Source organism: Bubalus bubalis, chromosome 3 (assembly GCF_019923935.1).
Source record: "Bubalus bubalis isolate 160015118507 breed Murrah chromosome 3, NDDB_SH_1, whole genome shotgun sequence".
NCBI classification, from domain to species: domain Eukaryota; kingdom Metazoa; phylum Chordata; class Mammalia; order Artiodactyla; family Bovidae; genus Bubalus; species Bubalus bubalis.
In genome coordinates this window covers 115597854-115614486 of record NC_059159.1, presented here as the reverse complement: position 1 = coordinate 115614486, position 16633 = coordinate 115597854, and the positions used below count along the sequence as shown (strand labels likewise).

Below are 16633 nucleotides of genomic sequence, written 5' to 3'. Positions count from 1 at the left end.
AACTCTTTGCGGCCCCATGGACTGTAGACTGCCTGGCTCCTCTGTCCATGGGATTTTCCAGGCAAGAATATTGTTGTGGGTTGCCATTTCTTCCTCCAGGGGAGCTTCCTGACCCAGGGGTCAAACCTGCATCTCCTGCATTGGAGGCAGATTTTTTACTGCGGAGCCGTCAGGGAAGTCCCGTTGAGGGTATCTAAGTGAAATAAGCCAGTCACCAAAAGACAAATGCTGTGTGATCCATCCTACTTATGTGAGGTACCAAGAGTAGTTAAACTCCTAGACACAGAAAGTAATGAGGTGGCTGCCACGGGCTGGGGGAAGGGGGGAGGGGGGAGGGGGACTTGTTTAAAGGGGATGAGTTTCAGTTCTGCAGGATGAAATGAGTTCTGGAGATTGGTTGCATAATAGTGTGAATATGCTTAACACTTCCAAACTGCATACTACAAACAGTGAAGACAGTAAATTTTGTTATGTGTATTTAACCATAATCTTACAAAAGCTTATTGAGCATGTGCCAAGTGTACAGCATTATTCCTGGCCCAAGGGGAAAGTGAAAGTGAAAGTTGCTCAGCCGTGTCCTGGCCCAAGGGGAAACAATGTGATAAAAACAAACATGGCCCCTGTCTCCCCTTATGAAACTTACAGGCGAGTAGGGGAGACATGTCAGAGGAAGAACGACATTAATGGGCAAAAGTGCAGCTGGAACAGGTGCTCCAATGAGAAGTTCATGGTCCCTTGAGAACCTAGAGTACAGGGACTTGACCGCAACAGGAAAGTCAGGCCAAGAGCAAAGATGAGCAAGATGAAGAAAGACCATCCTCAGAATCTGCAAAGCATGAACCAAAGCTACCTCAAGGAGGCCAGTGTGGCTGGAGCACAGAGGGTGGAGAAAATGTGTTGGGAACAGAGGCTGGTGAACACGGAGGGGCCAGACCCCACAGCCTCGCTGGCCATAGTAAGGAGTTTGGTCTTTCTTCCTGAGCCACAGGGACCCCATTGAGGGTCTTGAGCTGACGATGAGGAGACAGAAAAGCAGGTTTGTGCTTTGAAAAGATCAGTACAAAAGAATATATATTTTTTTCCTTACAAGGAATGATCTTATCAAATAGTTGTCTCAGTCATCCACATGGAAATATTGAACAAGTCCCCTAGATATTTCTCTGGGGCCTGATATTTAGAAGACCCTGACAAGAATACAGATGAAGACCCACATCCCATAAGTCTAAATAGTTATAGGCTATAATCAAGCTAAGAAACCATTATTAATATGTTGAATCCTCTTACCATGACAAACATATCTTTATAACTCAAATGTCAAAAAAAAAATGAACAAACTATGGTTTTTAATATGACTAATAGTCAACAAAGTATCAAAGATGATTGAATTTAACCATAACTAAACTGTCTGGATCTTCTGTTGGGTCAATGAAATGTGAATGACTAATAAAATATTTTATAATTAATCAGTCATTTTCTATTTTATAATTTTTGGCTTTTATAGTAAAATCATTAATTATATTATTTTAATTAAGATTTTCATATAACTCATTTTACTAGCAATGCTGAATTAAATGACTTTTTGTAACAAGTATATTGAATATATATTGTATATATTACAATTCATCCATTTGAAATATCCATCTTTTCTTGAGTCATTTTAGTTCTCAGATCATTTTTCATTAATTCCAATTTGAAGAAACTTTGCCCTATTGAGGTCATATCAACCTGAATTTGTTAAAAAAAAACCTTCTTTAAAGCAATATTTGAATTTGAAAATGAACCATAAATACATTATGTTCCAAACATGGTGATAAGATCTTATAGATAAATCATCACAAAAACTATTAGAACATATTTTAATTCCATCACTCAAGTCTACCACTTATATTGCAACTTTTTCTGTCTGTCCAAGCAATATCTCAGTCTAATATTAACGTAAAGCCCCAGCATCATGTTTCATACAGGTTGTCTGGGCATCTGTACATATTTAATGGCGATAGGAATGGTTTGATGTTGTAAAATTCTCCTTGGCTGCCATGTACAAGTGTCATGAGTTTGGAGGGCCTCCTGAACAGCAAATTGGAATATGAGGAGGGGGAGGAATATAGACATTTGGTACAACTTGGGAAGGTGCTTTATTATACAAGGATCCATTGTACTCATGTGTGTGAAAGAAAGGAATTGGCAAGTCAGCCTTTTCTCCTGTCCAGGTATTTCTGCTCCTCAGACCCTCCCTGCCCTCTGAAGCAGCACCCCAGCCCTGCCATGGCTGGGATTAGCAGTAGGAAAACCCTTAAATATTTAGGGCTTTCAGGCACAGTGGCCAATTGTTTCAAGGTCTTAGGGCAAGGGATGTGGGGGAGCAATTCCCTGGGGCCTAAACAGTGTTAGTCACAAGAGCTGATGCTTAAGATTACTCCAAGTGACATGGACACTTATGTGTCCTTAATAAATTGTGTGTGTGTGATATTTGTGACCCTCTAAAGCACAGGCCCTGGGGTTTAGGATGGCACTACTCTGCAGCATAAACTGCATAAGTATTCAGCAGTCCCTTTCCAAGTCCCCATGTTAATTTACTAATCCTGATATTGACCAACACTGCCACACAGTCCTTTTTTCTCACTCCATTCCTTTTAAAGACTGCTGACTGCATTTTTCACTTGATTTGTCTTATTAGGAACTGGTGAAAGTGGCAAAAGCACCTTTATCAAGCAGATGAGAATCATCCATGGGTCTGGTTACAGCGACGAAGACAGAAAGGGGTTCACGAAGCTGGTTTACCAAAACATATTCACTGCCATGCAAGCCATGATCAGAGCCATGGACACCCTGAAGATACAGTACGTGTGTGAGCAGAATAAGGTAACGTGTTTAAGAAGTTTGGAGCCATTTGTGACTGCCATGCTGTCCTCCTCTGGTTAGTCTCTGTCTCTGAACTGAAAGATTTACTGAGTGCTTGCATCAGAGGCCAGAAGAAGCTCTTGAGCTCAGACTCTGGGGTAGAGCTCCTCCAGAGGCATATGATGAATTTAGGCACAGTGTTGTGGTCTTATTTCTGCAGAAGCTCTGGCACAGTGGTGGTGTGGTGTTGCCTGGTGTGCAGTCATTTCAGTGCTTTTTTTTTTTGGAGTGCTGAGAAAAGGAAGACATATATTTACATTTCCTCTTTTAGCTAAGATACCTGGTTACTTTCTTGCTTTGAGCAATGGTGGTCTTGGGTTTACAATGGGCAACTTTTTAAGAATTCCTAGTCTTAGGAGATATTTTCATAAATGTCCTGCAGACTACTCAGAGAAGTCAGTGGGTTTTGTTTGTTTCTTTTGGAAGCTAGCCCTTCTTAGGAGCTAACTGATAATTTAGGAAGAGTAATGCTTGTGTCTCGACTAGCAAGGAACTCTCCCAAAGTAATGGTATCAAGTTGCCATTTGCTTTCCTCTCTCTGTGGGTTATTTAAAATCCGTATCTGTTTGAGACTATAGGAGAATAATGAGACAGGAAGGTGGGAGAAGGAGACAATATTTTCTAGGGTGTATAGGAATGTAAATCCATGGGAAAATACTATGAGCTCATTAAGAATCTAGACGACAGAATTTCTTGAAAATAACTCATACCAAGTTATAACACGACATGATGATAAAGAGAAAAATTCCAAGATGAGTCCCTTGTGAATTGATTAGAAAGAATTTAGCTGCTCAAAAGCTGGAATAGTGGCTTAAATATGGACCTCAGGAACTGCTTTATCATCAGCTTGTGGCATTTGTTTTTATGTGTATTATACAGAGTTTCAAAGCAGTAAGTCTAATTTTTTTATTACTCAGTGACTGCATTACACAGGAAAACTCAACATGCACCAAATTTTAGACGTACCTTTATAGTGTGACTACAGCTTTGTGTCTTTACTACTGTTTCCTTGTAATCTTGAAGAAATGGAGGAATGTATAATATCTCACCCACAGCTTCAGCCTTCAACAGCGTTATGTTGAAAAGCGTGTGTGTGTGCGTGTGTGACAGGCGGGGGTGGTGGTAGTGGTGGAAATTAACCTTTAGAATATCTGGTGCCAAGTAATATGAGAGGTGTGTCATGAACCATTGGGAAATTCTACAAGTAACTATGATTCCTTTACAAGTTGGCTTTGAGTATGTGCATTATATCTTTTTGGTTTTTTTTTTATAAGCATATTTTAATTTTTTGAATTTTCATTATATCTATTTGAATGGTGTGCAATTTAAAAAAAAATCACCCTGTACAAGCTATTTTAAAAATTAGGTCATCTGTGGAAATTTAAGATTATTTCAGAGAAGAGATAGGTCAGGAACATCCTCGTGGTGATGTTAGTTAATCTACTTTCCTCTTTGGTAAAAAGGCATTTTGTTTCCCAGTCATAGTGGGGTGACTGGGAGAAGCTTGGAGTTTAGGAATGGGTTTGTAAACAGGCCTGTTGGGAAGAGAAGACTCAAGTGTGAGTCAGTTCTGCTTACATTGGTAACATGTGTTTGTAAAAATCCAATCAGATTTAGGAATCAAGGTCTCTGGATTTTTGTTTTGTTTTCCCTCAAGGTCTTCTAGAGGTACTCTAAGTTTGTGTCTCAAATAGAAAGGTTTTACAGGGCTTGACATTCCACCGCTTTCTTCTGTTCTCTTGATCTGAATTCTTCTCCATAAGGCCATGTCCCCTTGCCTGCTCATCTGCATTACTTCCCTCCAGCTGCCATAACAAAGCACCTCAAACTGGGTGGCTTGAGACAGATTTCTTCCTTCCCAGTTCTGGAGGCTTGAAGTCTGAAACCAAGGACCTGGTTCCGGCTGGAGTCTCTGTTCCATGCATCTTGCCTGGCTTGTGGGGGTTGCTGGCAATCCGCAGTGTCCTTTGGCTTGTGGAGGCCTCCATTCAGTCCCTGACTCTGTCTTCACGTAAAGTTCTCCCCCTGTGTCTCTGTGCTCACAGGGCATTCCCCACTGTGTGTCCATTTCTCCCTCTTCCCATAAGGACAGCAGTCATTGGATTAGAGCCCATCCTAATTCAGTGTGACCTCATCATAGCTTGATATATCTACATAGACTCTATTTCTCAATAAAGTTACTTTCTGAGATTTGGGGTTTGCATGGATTTCAAGGCAACACTATTCAACCCAGTATGGCCTGACCTCTGCTTGCTCCCATGAATGTCATGTCCATTAGCAAAATACTTTCACTCCATTCTAATATCCCCCAAAGATTTAACCCTAAAAACATCAGCAACTCTAAGCCTCAAATCTGATCTAATATCAATTCAGAAGGCCTCCAGTCTCATCATTTAAATCCTCTATATCAGGTATGGTGAGACTCTGGATGTGGTCCATCCTAGAGCAGAATTCTCCTTCAAACATACCTGTGAAACTAGGAAGTGAATTAATCGTACCTTTGTCCCCTCCTCATTTGCTGTCTCTGGCTCCATTCTCAATGCCTTCTTTCTACTTCAAGTACCTGCATTCATGCTTAATCAACTTCCTCTTACCTCTCAAACATATGCCAGGGGTGAACCACGTATTGAAATGGCTTAAAGAGATGCTTCCCTGGTGGGCTCAGATGGTAAAGAATCCACCTGCAATACAGGAGACCTGTGTTTGATTCCTGGGTTGGGAAGATTCCCTGGAGAAGGGGATGGCTATCCACTCCAAACTGTTGCCTGGAGAATCCCATAGACAGAGGAGCCTAGCAGGCTACACAGTCCATGAGGTTGCAAAGTTAGACATGACTGAGCGACCAACAAGGAGAGCAAAATGTTGAGTAGAAAAAAATCACTGGATTGGTCCTACAAATCTGGGCCCTGTTCATAGCTCCCTTGTAGGTCTCAGATGGGAGTCTATAAACTTTTTCTATAAAGGGCCAGAGAGGAAATATTTTCAGCTTTGAAGGCTACACAGTCTCTGCTACAACTGTTCAACTCTGCTGTTGTACAAAACCAGGCATGAGTGATGCATAAAAATGAGTGAGGCTTGCTTATAAACTGTTTGCAAAATGTGAAAACTGTTCTTAACTCATGGGCCAAACAAAACAGACCAGGAGTGGATGGAGTCCATGGACTGGAGTTGCTGACTCAGTCTTAGGGGAAGCTGTGAAACCTCTTCCATGTGGAAATTTTGATCAATTTCTTCTCTATTATTTTCTGAATGATTTCCTCTGTGGGCTAGTCCTGATCACAAATGTGAAACTATAACCAATTACCCTTCTTAGGTCATAAAATGATCAAATGATTAATGCTCCAGGGGTTTAAGTAATTACTTAAGAAACATGATCTATTTTCTTTACAAAGTATTGCTTCATTTAAAACAATTGACTAGTTAAGATGAGTATGAACAAAACTAGTTAGCTTTTCTTTTCGGTCCTCTAACTTCTTGTTGCTGAATATTTATTTCTATTTGATTTTTTCACAGCTAGAAAGAAACACTTTCTTAAAAATATGTAGAGGAGGATTAAGAGCACTTTTAGAGGGTTTTATTTTAAATGTTAGCAGGATTATGGCTCAGCCAGTTTGTTGAAAATCTTTGCTTGTTACTTGACAGGCTGCTTTTGAGAGGAAATTTATCAGAAACTCAGTGTAGCATTTGGTTTTTAACCAATATGTTTACTCAATTAAGATTTAGCTTTGAAGATTATTTTCTTATACATTGCCTGCCTTTTTTCCTAAAGAAATGATTCATATGTATTTGCTCACTCTGTTGATAAGCCTTAATTTTTATGAATGTCTCTCAAGAGTGTCATGAGCACATATTAAAATTTATGACTTCTTGAATAAATATTACAGAGGTGTTTACTCAGTGTCAGGACTCCTAACATTGAATTAGCTTATATCTTACGTTGCCTGGTGATGATTTCATAGAAAAGCTTCTTTTTTTTTTAACTCTTTGTAGTGTCTCCAGTTTGAGAAATTCTTACTCTAGGCCTGTAGTATGGTGAAGGAAATCTTAGCTCCTTTTAAGGTTCTACAGAATCTGCTTGGATGATTTAGATAAGAATTTCCCAAGGGCAAAGGACAGCCCTGCCTGACTTTTCAAAAATGCTTGGTTTTAAGAACAAGGGCTACAGATTCTTTTGGTAGCTGACCCCAGGTTCTTCCCTGCCCTCCCACTTAAAGGATCTCACTGGGGGTCACATCATATGTGCATGTAACTTGTTGTTATTCAGTCGATAAGTTATGCCTGACTCTTTGCAACCCCATGGACAGCACACCAGCCTTCCCTGTCCTTCACCATCTCCTGGAGTTTGTTCAAACTCATGTCCATTGATTCAGTGATATCATTCAACCATCTCATCCTCTGTTGCCCCCTTCTTCTGCCTTCACTCTTTCCCAGCATCAGGGTCTTTACACACATTTAACTGCAAGGGCTCATCATAAAAACAAAAACAGTGTCTTTAAAAAGGAGAGTTAATAATTGAACAGTAAGAGGAGTATTTTGCCTGCCATTTGCCTCAAGTACTTAATTTGGAATTCAGTGTTTCTAGAAGCGTGAAGTCTGAAATTCCCTTCAAAAAGCATCTTTATCTCCTTTTTTTTTTAAATTAATTAATTTATTTATTTTATTTTATTTTTTAACTTTACAATATTGTACTGGTTTTGTCATATATCAAAACCAGAAGCTTGTGCTGGATTCCAAGTCACACTTGAGGCAGGGGACTTGGGCCCTCCAGCCAATCACAGCTCTTGAAAGGCTGAATTTGGGGGGTTTAATTGACTAGGAGAAGGCAATGGCAACCCACTCCAGGACTCTTGCCTGGAAAATCCCATGGATGGAGGAGCCTGGTAGGCTGCAGTCCATGGGGTCGCTAGGAGTCGGACACGACTGAGCGACTTCACTTTCATGCATTGGAGAAGGAATGGCAACCCACTCCAGTGTTCTTGCCTGGAGAATCCCAGGGACTGGGGAGCCTGGTGGGCTGCCGTCCCTGGGGTCGCACAGAGTCGGACACGACTGAAGCGACTTAGCAGCAGCAGCAATTAACTCACAAGGTCTCTGCTAATTTTGTTTCAAGTTTTTCAGGTTCTACATTTAGGTAAGCAGACCTCTTTGTTGTCAGTTTCCTGTAGTGTCTTCAGTTTCAGGCCTTTGGAACAGGATGCCCCCTCTCCTGACTGCTAGGTGTATCAGGAACAAGCAAAACAATGGCCCTCAGCCCTGGCTGCACAGTGGCATCTCCTGGGAGGCTTTTCTGTTGCTGCCCAAGGTACCACCCACCAGAGAGCTGGAGCTAAGCATTCTTGGCATGCAGCCAGAGCTTTTGGATTGAGTTTTAGAAACCTCCCAGGTGATTCTTGTTAGGCAGTCAAGTTTGAGAACCACTGATACTCTACATGTATCTTATCACTCTCTGGAGGCATTCAGTTTGGATTCTACTTTATCAGTCTTTCTGTAGAGGAAAGGGCAGCATCTGGTCATCTCTTCCATGGGCTGACCTAATTAATCTCCATCCACAGGTAAACTGTGTAGCCAGCTTTGAGGAGGTTTGCTTAGTCCAGCAGTACGAGGGGGCTTCGGTGAGATGAGGTGATGGTAAACTTGACAGCATCTGCAGGTGAAGGTTTTGAATTCAGGGCAGACTCTGTGTTTGTTTCCTTTGAGTCTTGCATGAGCCTAGCACAGCATCCTGCCGAGAGCTTCCAGGGGTGGGGTGGGAGTCTGGAGGAGGAGAGCTGCATCTTGTTCTCTGGAAGTCATGTTACGGGGCCTTCTCACCCTCCTTTTCCTATTGTTGCTACATGGAAGTTATTTCTTTTTATTCAGAAAAGACTCAGAGATGCAGATTATGTTGATAACATATGCAATGTACAGATATATTTTATAATAAAAATACCCTACAATTTTGTTTTGTAAATAGAGACATTTTATTAGGAAGTTAATATATATTATATATAATATATAGGTTATATATAAGTATATGCAATATATATACACATGTTATATAATACAAGTTATATATTTTTTTTTTACAAGTTGTATATTTTCACTCCTTATCAATAGATAGTTTTATTTATTGAGATGGCAGTTCACTAGGTATATAAAACTTAAACACCAAGCATCCAACTTCACGTTTAAGCAATAAAGTCTGATATTTATGGGGTAGGATTGCAGGAGATGTTTTCTAATACCAGAAGGAGCTCCGATCATGTCTCATATCTGTGTATGTCTAACTCTTCCAGCTTAACTTTTCTCAGAAACCAAGGCTGAATTTCCAGAAGGGTCTATCAAAGACACATGTGAGGAAATCGAGCACAGTTAGGTAAAAATGGTCAATTTACATGGCTCTTTATAGAAAAGTTTCTCAGAGCTTGATGTATATTAAGACCCCTTATTTTCTAACTTTTATAATGTCTGTTTAAATATACTTTTCAGTCCCATTTCCTTGTCCAGTTTGAAAAGTCAGAGTCTGCATGAGTCTCTTGGGAATGGTGAGGCCATTATTCAGACTTCGGCTGTAGCCCAGGGTCACTGGTTCTCTGGCACATGTTAAACCCAGGCTCTTTCTTCTTATGTCTTATTGGATATTAAAAATGGCATGGTGCATTTTTCTCCTTACTAAAAACTTGGAATTCTAGCCAGTGTCACACCAATCCTGTGCTGGAGTTTTTCCATTTATCTCAATAGTTCTCTGATTAATCAATGTTGACATTAGTGTGAAAATTGCTTAATCAGCTTGAAATATAATAAGTTGGAAAATGAGAAAGAACAGGATAAAAATGAGAAAAAACTGATTTTCTCCTTAATTATTATCACAAGTAAATCTGACCACCCGCCGCCCACTGGGAGATGAAGAAGGTTTGAGGTCAGTGATGAGTAATGAGATAGTCTGGACCACTGAAATGTTAATTTCTTCCCTAACCTCAAGGCTAGGTATGAACCTACCACATGCAAAGAAATGCTTTTAAAAATCTAGTAAAAAGGGAAAATCTCACAAAGCTACAGTCCAGGAACTAGTGTGACCATCAGGCTATTTGAACACCTATCCATCCATCTAATACATGTGAAACATTTTCTTTGCATCTTTTAAATTGCACCCAACTTTGTTGCTATCTTAATATACAAAGGAGAGGGAACATGTGAAACTCACAATTCAAAACTCCTTGACAAAAGTTAGAATCATCATTGGTGATGCTAGTAAAATTTTTTTTTTTTTTAAATCTTATTGCAGTATAGTTGATTTACTATGTTGTGTTTTGCTGCTATACAGCAAAGTAACTCAGTTCACAAAACATACTTTTTCATATTCTTTTCCATTATGATTTATCACAGGATATTGAATATAGTTCCCTGTGCTATACAGTAGGACCTCGTTGTTTGTCCATGAAAATTATTATATCCAAGTTCAGTTCAGTTCAGTTCAGTCACTCAGTCGTGTCCGATTCTTTGTGACCCCATGAATCGCAGCACACCAGGCCTCCCTGTCCATCACCAACTCCTGGAGTTTACTCAAACTCATGTCCATCTAGTCGGTGATGCCATCCAGCCGTCTCATCCTGTCGTCCCCTTCTCCTCCTGCCCCCAATCCCTCCCAGCATCAGAGTCTTTTCCAGTGAGTCAACTCTTCGCATCAGGTGAAACTCCAAAGTATTGGAGTTTCAGCTTCAACATCAGTCCTTCCAATGAACACCCAGGACTGATCTCCTTTAGGATGAACTGGTTGGATCTCCTTGCAGTCCAAGGGACTCTCAAGAGTCTTCTCCAACACCACAGTTCCAAAGCATCAATTCCTTGGCACTCAGCTTTCTTCACAGTCCAACTCTCACATCCATACATGACCACTGGAAAAACCATAGCCTTGACTAGATGGACCTTTGTTGGCAAAGTAATGTCTCTGCTTTTCAATACGTTATCTAGGTTGGTCACAGAGAAGGCAATGGCACCCCACTCCAGTACTCTTGCCTGGAGAATCCAATGGGCGGAGGAGCGTGGTGGGCTGCAGTCCATGGGGTCGCTAAGAGTCGGACACGACTCAGCGACTTCACTTTCACTTTTCACCTTCATGAATTGGAGAAGGAAATGGCAACCCACTCCAGTGTTCTTGCCTGGAGAATCCCAGGGATGGGGGAGCCTAGTGAGCTGCCGTCTATGGGGTCGCACAGAGTCAGACATGACTGAAGCGACTTAGCAGCAGCAGCAGGTTGGTCATAACTTTCCTTCCAAGGAGTAAGTGTCTTTTAATTTCATGGCTGCAATCACCATCTGCAGTGATTTTGGAGCCCAAAAAAATAAAGTCTGGCACTGTTTCCACTGTTTCCCCATCTATTTGCCATGAAGTGATGGGACCAGATGCCACGATCTTCGTTTCTGAATGTTGAGCTTTAAGCCAACTTTTTCCCTCTCCTCTTTCACTTTCATCAAGAGGCTTTTTAGTTCCTCTTCACCTTCTGCCATAAGGGTGGTGTCATCTGCATATCTGAGGTTATTGATATTTCTCCCGGCAATCTTGATTCCAGCTTGTGCTTCTTCCAGCCCAACGTTTGTCATGATGTACTCTGCATATAAGCCTATGCCCCAACCAGTGATGCTGAAGAGCTGAAGTTGAACGGTTCTATGAAGACCTACAAGACCTTTTAGAACTAACACCGCTCCCCCCCAAAAATGTCCTTTTCATTATAGGAGACTGGAATGCAAAAGTAGGAAGTCAAGAAACACCTGGAGTAACAGGCAAATTTGGCCTTGGAATACTGAATGAAGCAGGGCAAAGTCTAATAAAGTTTTGCAAAGAGAATGCACTGGTCATAGCAAACACCCTCTTCCAACAACACAAGAGAAGACTCTACACATGGACATCACCAGATGGTCAACACCGAAATCAGATTGATTATATTCTTTGCAGCCAAAGATGGAGAAGCTCTATACAGTCATAAAACAAGACCAGGAGCTGACTGTGGCTCAGATCATGAACTCCTTATTGCCAATTCAGACTTCAATTGAAGAAAGTAGGGAACCATTCAGGTATGACCTATATCAAGTATGACCTAAATCAAATCCCTTATGATTATACAGTGGAAATGAGAAATAGATTTAAGGGACTAGATCTGATAGATAGAGTGCCTGATGAACTATGGATGGAGGTTTGTGACATTGTACAGGAGACAGGGATCAAGACCATCCCCATGGAAAAGAAATTATATCCAAAGTCCTTCACAATTTGCTTTCTCTTCACGGCAGAGCCACACTCATTTTCCGATGGTAGAGAGGTAACAGATGTGTCGAACTGCTCTCTTTTCAGCCCTGCCTTTTCTCATCACCCAGTTTCCTCACTGTGAATGAATGCCATAAACATGTGCCAAGAGATAAATTAACCCTCAGGTTTATTTTGGAGTCCTGCCGAGAGAATCATCTGCTCACCTGGTTTTATTGAATTTAGAGGTAGATTTTTATTAACTGGTTAATAAACTCCACAATATTATCCTAGGCAAACCATTCTAGAAAGCATCCTCTGTAAAAAGCTTTTCCCAATGCAGGGGGCCCTGGTTTGGTCCTTGGTTGGGGAACTGAATCCCACGTTCTTCAAATAAAGATCCTGCATGCCACAACTAAGACTTCTGTGTAGCCAAATAATTTTTTTCTTTTTTTGAAAAGCTTTTTAAAAAATTAAGACAGGGACTCAAATGGGACACAGTAACTAATCAACAGAAACAAATTGTTAAAGGTTTGTGTATATGTATCTGTGTGCATGAGTGTGTGTGTAGGTGTGAGTGAGTGGGCATATTTACCAATAAACCTACCTTCAGAGTTAAAAGCATATTCATTAGAAGCCAAAACAGTTGGCTTTTTTTTTTTTTTTTTTTTTTTTTACTGACATATCCTTTTGGAAACTCAGATGTTTCCAGGGAGCTTTGAGACATTGCATCTTATGTACTTCACCTTGATTTCCTTTTTCTTTAAATTTTTATATTATATTGGATTATAGTTGATTTACAGTGTTGTGTTTCAGGTGTACAGCAAGGTGATTCAGTTATACATATATCCACTCTTTTCAGATTCTTTCCCCATATAGATTATTATAGAGTATTAATAATCCCTGTGTTATACACTAGTTCCTTGTTGACTATCTATTTTGTACGTAGCAGTGTGTATATGTTAATCCCAATCCCTTAATTTATCCCTCCCTGGTGGCTCAGACAGTAAAGTGTCTGTCTACAATGCGGGAGACCTGGGTTCCATCCCTGGGTCGGGAAGATCCCCGGAGAAGGAAATGGCAATCCACTCCAGTACTCTTGCATGGAAAATCCCATGGACAGAGGAGCCTGGTAGGCTACAGTCCATGGGGTGGGAAAGAGTCGGACATGACTGAGTGACTTCACTTTCACTTTCATCCCTTTGGTAATCGTGTTTGTTTTCTTAGTCTGAGTCTGTTTGTTTTGTAAATATGTTCATTTGTGTTTTGTTTTTTTTTTAGATTCCACATATAAGTGATACTGTGTGACACTTGTCTTTCTCTGCCTATCTTCGGCTCTGACAATCTCTAGGTCCAGCCATGTTGCTGCAAATGACATTATTTTGTTCTTTTTTATAGTTGAGTAATATTCCATTGTATATATGTACCTCATCTTTAGCCATTCCTCCGCTGATGATGCTTCCATGTCCTGGCTGTTGTAAATCATGCTGCGGTGACCACTGGGGTGCATGTAACTTTTCACAGTACGGTTTTCTCTGGGTATATGCCTAGGAGTCAGATTGCTGGGTCATAGGGCAGTTCTATTTTTAGTTTTTTAAGGAGCCTCCATACTATTCTCCATAATGGTTGCACCAATTTGTATTCCCACCAACAGGGTAGGTGGGTTCCCTTTTCTCCTACCCTCTCTAGCATTTACTGTTTGTACACTTTTTGATGATGGCCATTCTAACTTGTGTGAGATGATATCTCATTATAGTTTTGATTTGCATTTCTCTAATAATTAGTGATGTTGAGCATTTTTTCATGTGCTTTTTGACCATCTGTGTATCTTCTTTGGAGACATGTCTGTTAAGGTCTTCTGCCCAATTTTGATTTTTTTTTTTTTTTTTACTTTTGATCCATTTGTGTATTTTGGAGATTAATCCCTTGTTGCAAATATTTTCTCCCATTCTGTGCATAGTCTTTTCATTTTTTTTATGGTTTCCTTTGCTGTACAAAAGCTTTTAAGTTTAACTAAGTCCCATTTGTTTATTTTTGTTTTTATTTTTATTATTCTAGGAGGTGGATCCAAAAAGATATTGCTAGTGATTTATGTCAGAGTGTTCTGCTTGAGAGTTTTATAGTATCTAGCCTTACATTTAGATCTTTAATCAATTTTTAATTTATTTTTGTATATGGTATTAGAGCATGTTCTAATTTCATCCTTTTTACATGTAGCTGTTGAATTTTCTCCACATTACTTATTAAAGAGACTGTCTTTTCTCCATTATATGTCCTTGCATCCTTTGTTGTAGATTAATTGACCATAGGGGTGTGGGTTTATTTCTGGACTTTCTATTGACCTTGGTTTCTGACACCTAAAACTTTGTCAGATTTAATTAAGTATGATCTAAAATAATGTAAAATAGGTTTCACATCATTACCATTGCTTTGTATCTTCCCTAAATTTTTAAACATTCTGGCATTTTATATATCTGTAATTAGCTATAAAGATATAGGCACATTTGTTTCAGTTGGCCATTTATGGATTTGGTTAGAAAATTATTTGCTTTTGTGTGTGAAAGGTTGTTGTTGAATCACGCGAAGACACCGGGATTCTTGGCCCCCGGAGGAGAAGAATTTAATCCGGGGCCAGAGATGAGGCTTGATCACTCAGAGCTTTTGTGTAATAAAGTTTTATTAAAGTATAAAGTAGATAGAGAAAGCTTCTGACATAGGCATCAGAAGGGGGCAGAAAGAGTACCCCCTTGCTAGTGTTAACAATGAGGTTATATAATCCAAAGAATGTCTGGAGGTTGTAAAGACCTCATCAGACCTACTCCCATAATTTGCATTTTAAGATAACAGAATTAGCCAGAAGGTTTAATCCAAAGACTGTCCTCAGGCAGGATACATTACTGTTATATAATCCTAAGGAATGTGGAGAAAGAAAAAAAGTTTGTCCTTTCTTCCTCCTTGAGAATTCCAGACCCCTCTCTCCTTGTGGACCCCTAGACTCCTTATCAACCTGCCTAGGAACTGACTCTCTCATGTGTGTGTGTATAAAGAATAGAAAGCTGATTAGTTTTTCTAGATTCTCTTTATTAAAAAACACATCTAATCTAGTCATTTAAATAGTTACAGTGGAGCTAGTTGCAAAGAGGTTGAAATCAATAGGAATAATTTGGTATTTTAGGTGCCTCAAAACTCTGCCTTCCATTTATTCTGAGCTCAGGTGGTTGAATGATGCCACTTGTCGAGACTATCATGATTGACCAGTGGTCACCAGTCCTCCCCAAGACCCCAAACTCTCCAGCTCCTGCTGTATCTCTGCTCTGTGTTGACATGGACTATCTTTCCTAGTGAGCTGTGTGGAGGCTTCACTTTGGGGGTTAATCATTATTTATCATTATTATCATGCATGATCACTATAATTTGGATCAGTCCATTTGTAGAGCCCTGACAGTGTTAGGAATTGCCCCAAACAAGAAAGTCTTTCTTTGCAAGTTCAAGTTAGTTCTTGGTGTGCTAGAATGAGACCATGACTGACATAAAGTTGAATTTGCCTCTGCCTCTCATCTACATCTTCAACAACCTTGGACAGGTCACCGATGCTCTCAGTCTTTATATTTCCTTCCTTAACTGAATGCTATGTTGGCTCCCTGTGATAGTCCAAAATTTAAACATGTAAGTAACCTACCTTCAGAAGCAAAAAATTGCATTTTTCTGTGTCCTAAAAACATTACTTTTCTCACCAAGATTTTTTTTTGTTGTTATTTTATCTTACTAACTTCCTAATAAGACATTACACCAGGTATTAATATAATGTTATATACAGCGTGTCAGCATAAGTTATTTTATTTCATATAACCTCGGAGTTCTTTTCAGATATACTATCTGCATCTCCTGCATCTACTCTCACATTTCACCATGAGAACAAGCATCTGTGGACAAGAATGTCCCTTACAGAAATCTTGGGTCACAATGATAGAAAGATGAGGCAGGATTCATGCAGTGTCTTTCAAGTTGCTTGATTTCCTTAAAAAATTTTAAATGACAAGGTTAAAGGATTGGAGAAGAATCTTGCTTAGCATATTGTCTACTGAAAAAAATAACCACAACATGAGAGTTATGAGTTAAATTTTATTTGGAGCAAAATGAAGACTATAGTTCCGGAGACAGCATTTCAGATAGCTCTGAGGAACTGCTCCAAAGAGGCAGGGTGGAAGGTCAGCATATATGTGATTTTGGTGAAGGGGAAGTGCATGCAATCAGGCACATACCTCTTTTCAGAAGGTTGCTGCTAGTCATGAGGAACAGATGTCACCATGAAGGATGTTAGTGCTTTTCTAGATATGAGGAGATGCAAGAATTGGGCTCAAAATCTTCTGAAAGTATCTAAGTATCTGAAGACCTGTTCTGACAGTTTTTTCCAGAGTACAGAGGCATCATTCCTGATCTCTGCCCTGAACTCGGTTCAGGGGATGTTGAAGATCAGCTGCATGAGCTCATGATTTAATTCTTGTGGAGGGA

At 39.9% G+C, this 16633-nt stretch overlaps 1 protein-coding gene across 2 annotated transcripts in view; it reads left to right on the top strand.

Annotated features, from left to right (window-relative positions):
- Positions 1-16633, top strand: part of GNA14 (G protein subunit alpha 14) — a 201314-nt gene that overhangs the window by 113450 nt on the left and 71231 nt on the right. For both annotated transcript variants that reach the window (XM_006074410.4, XM_025279144.3), the window contains exon 2: positions 2678-2862. In XM_006074410.4, the coding sequence (XP_006074472.1) occupies positions 2678-2862 (185 nt within the window). The remainder of the gene's footprint in view (positions 1-2677; positions 2863-16633) is intronic.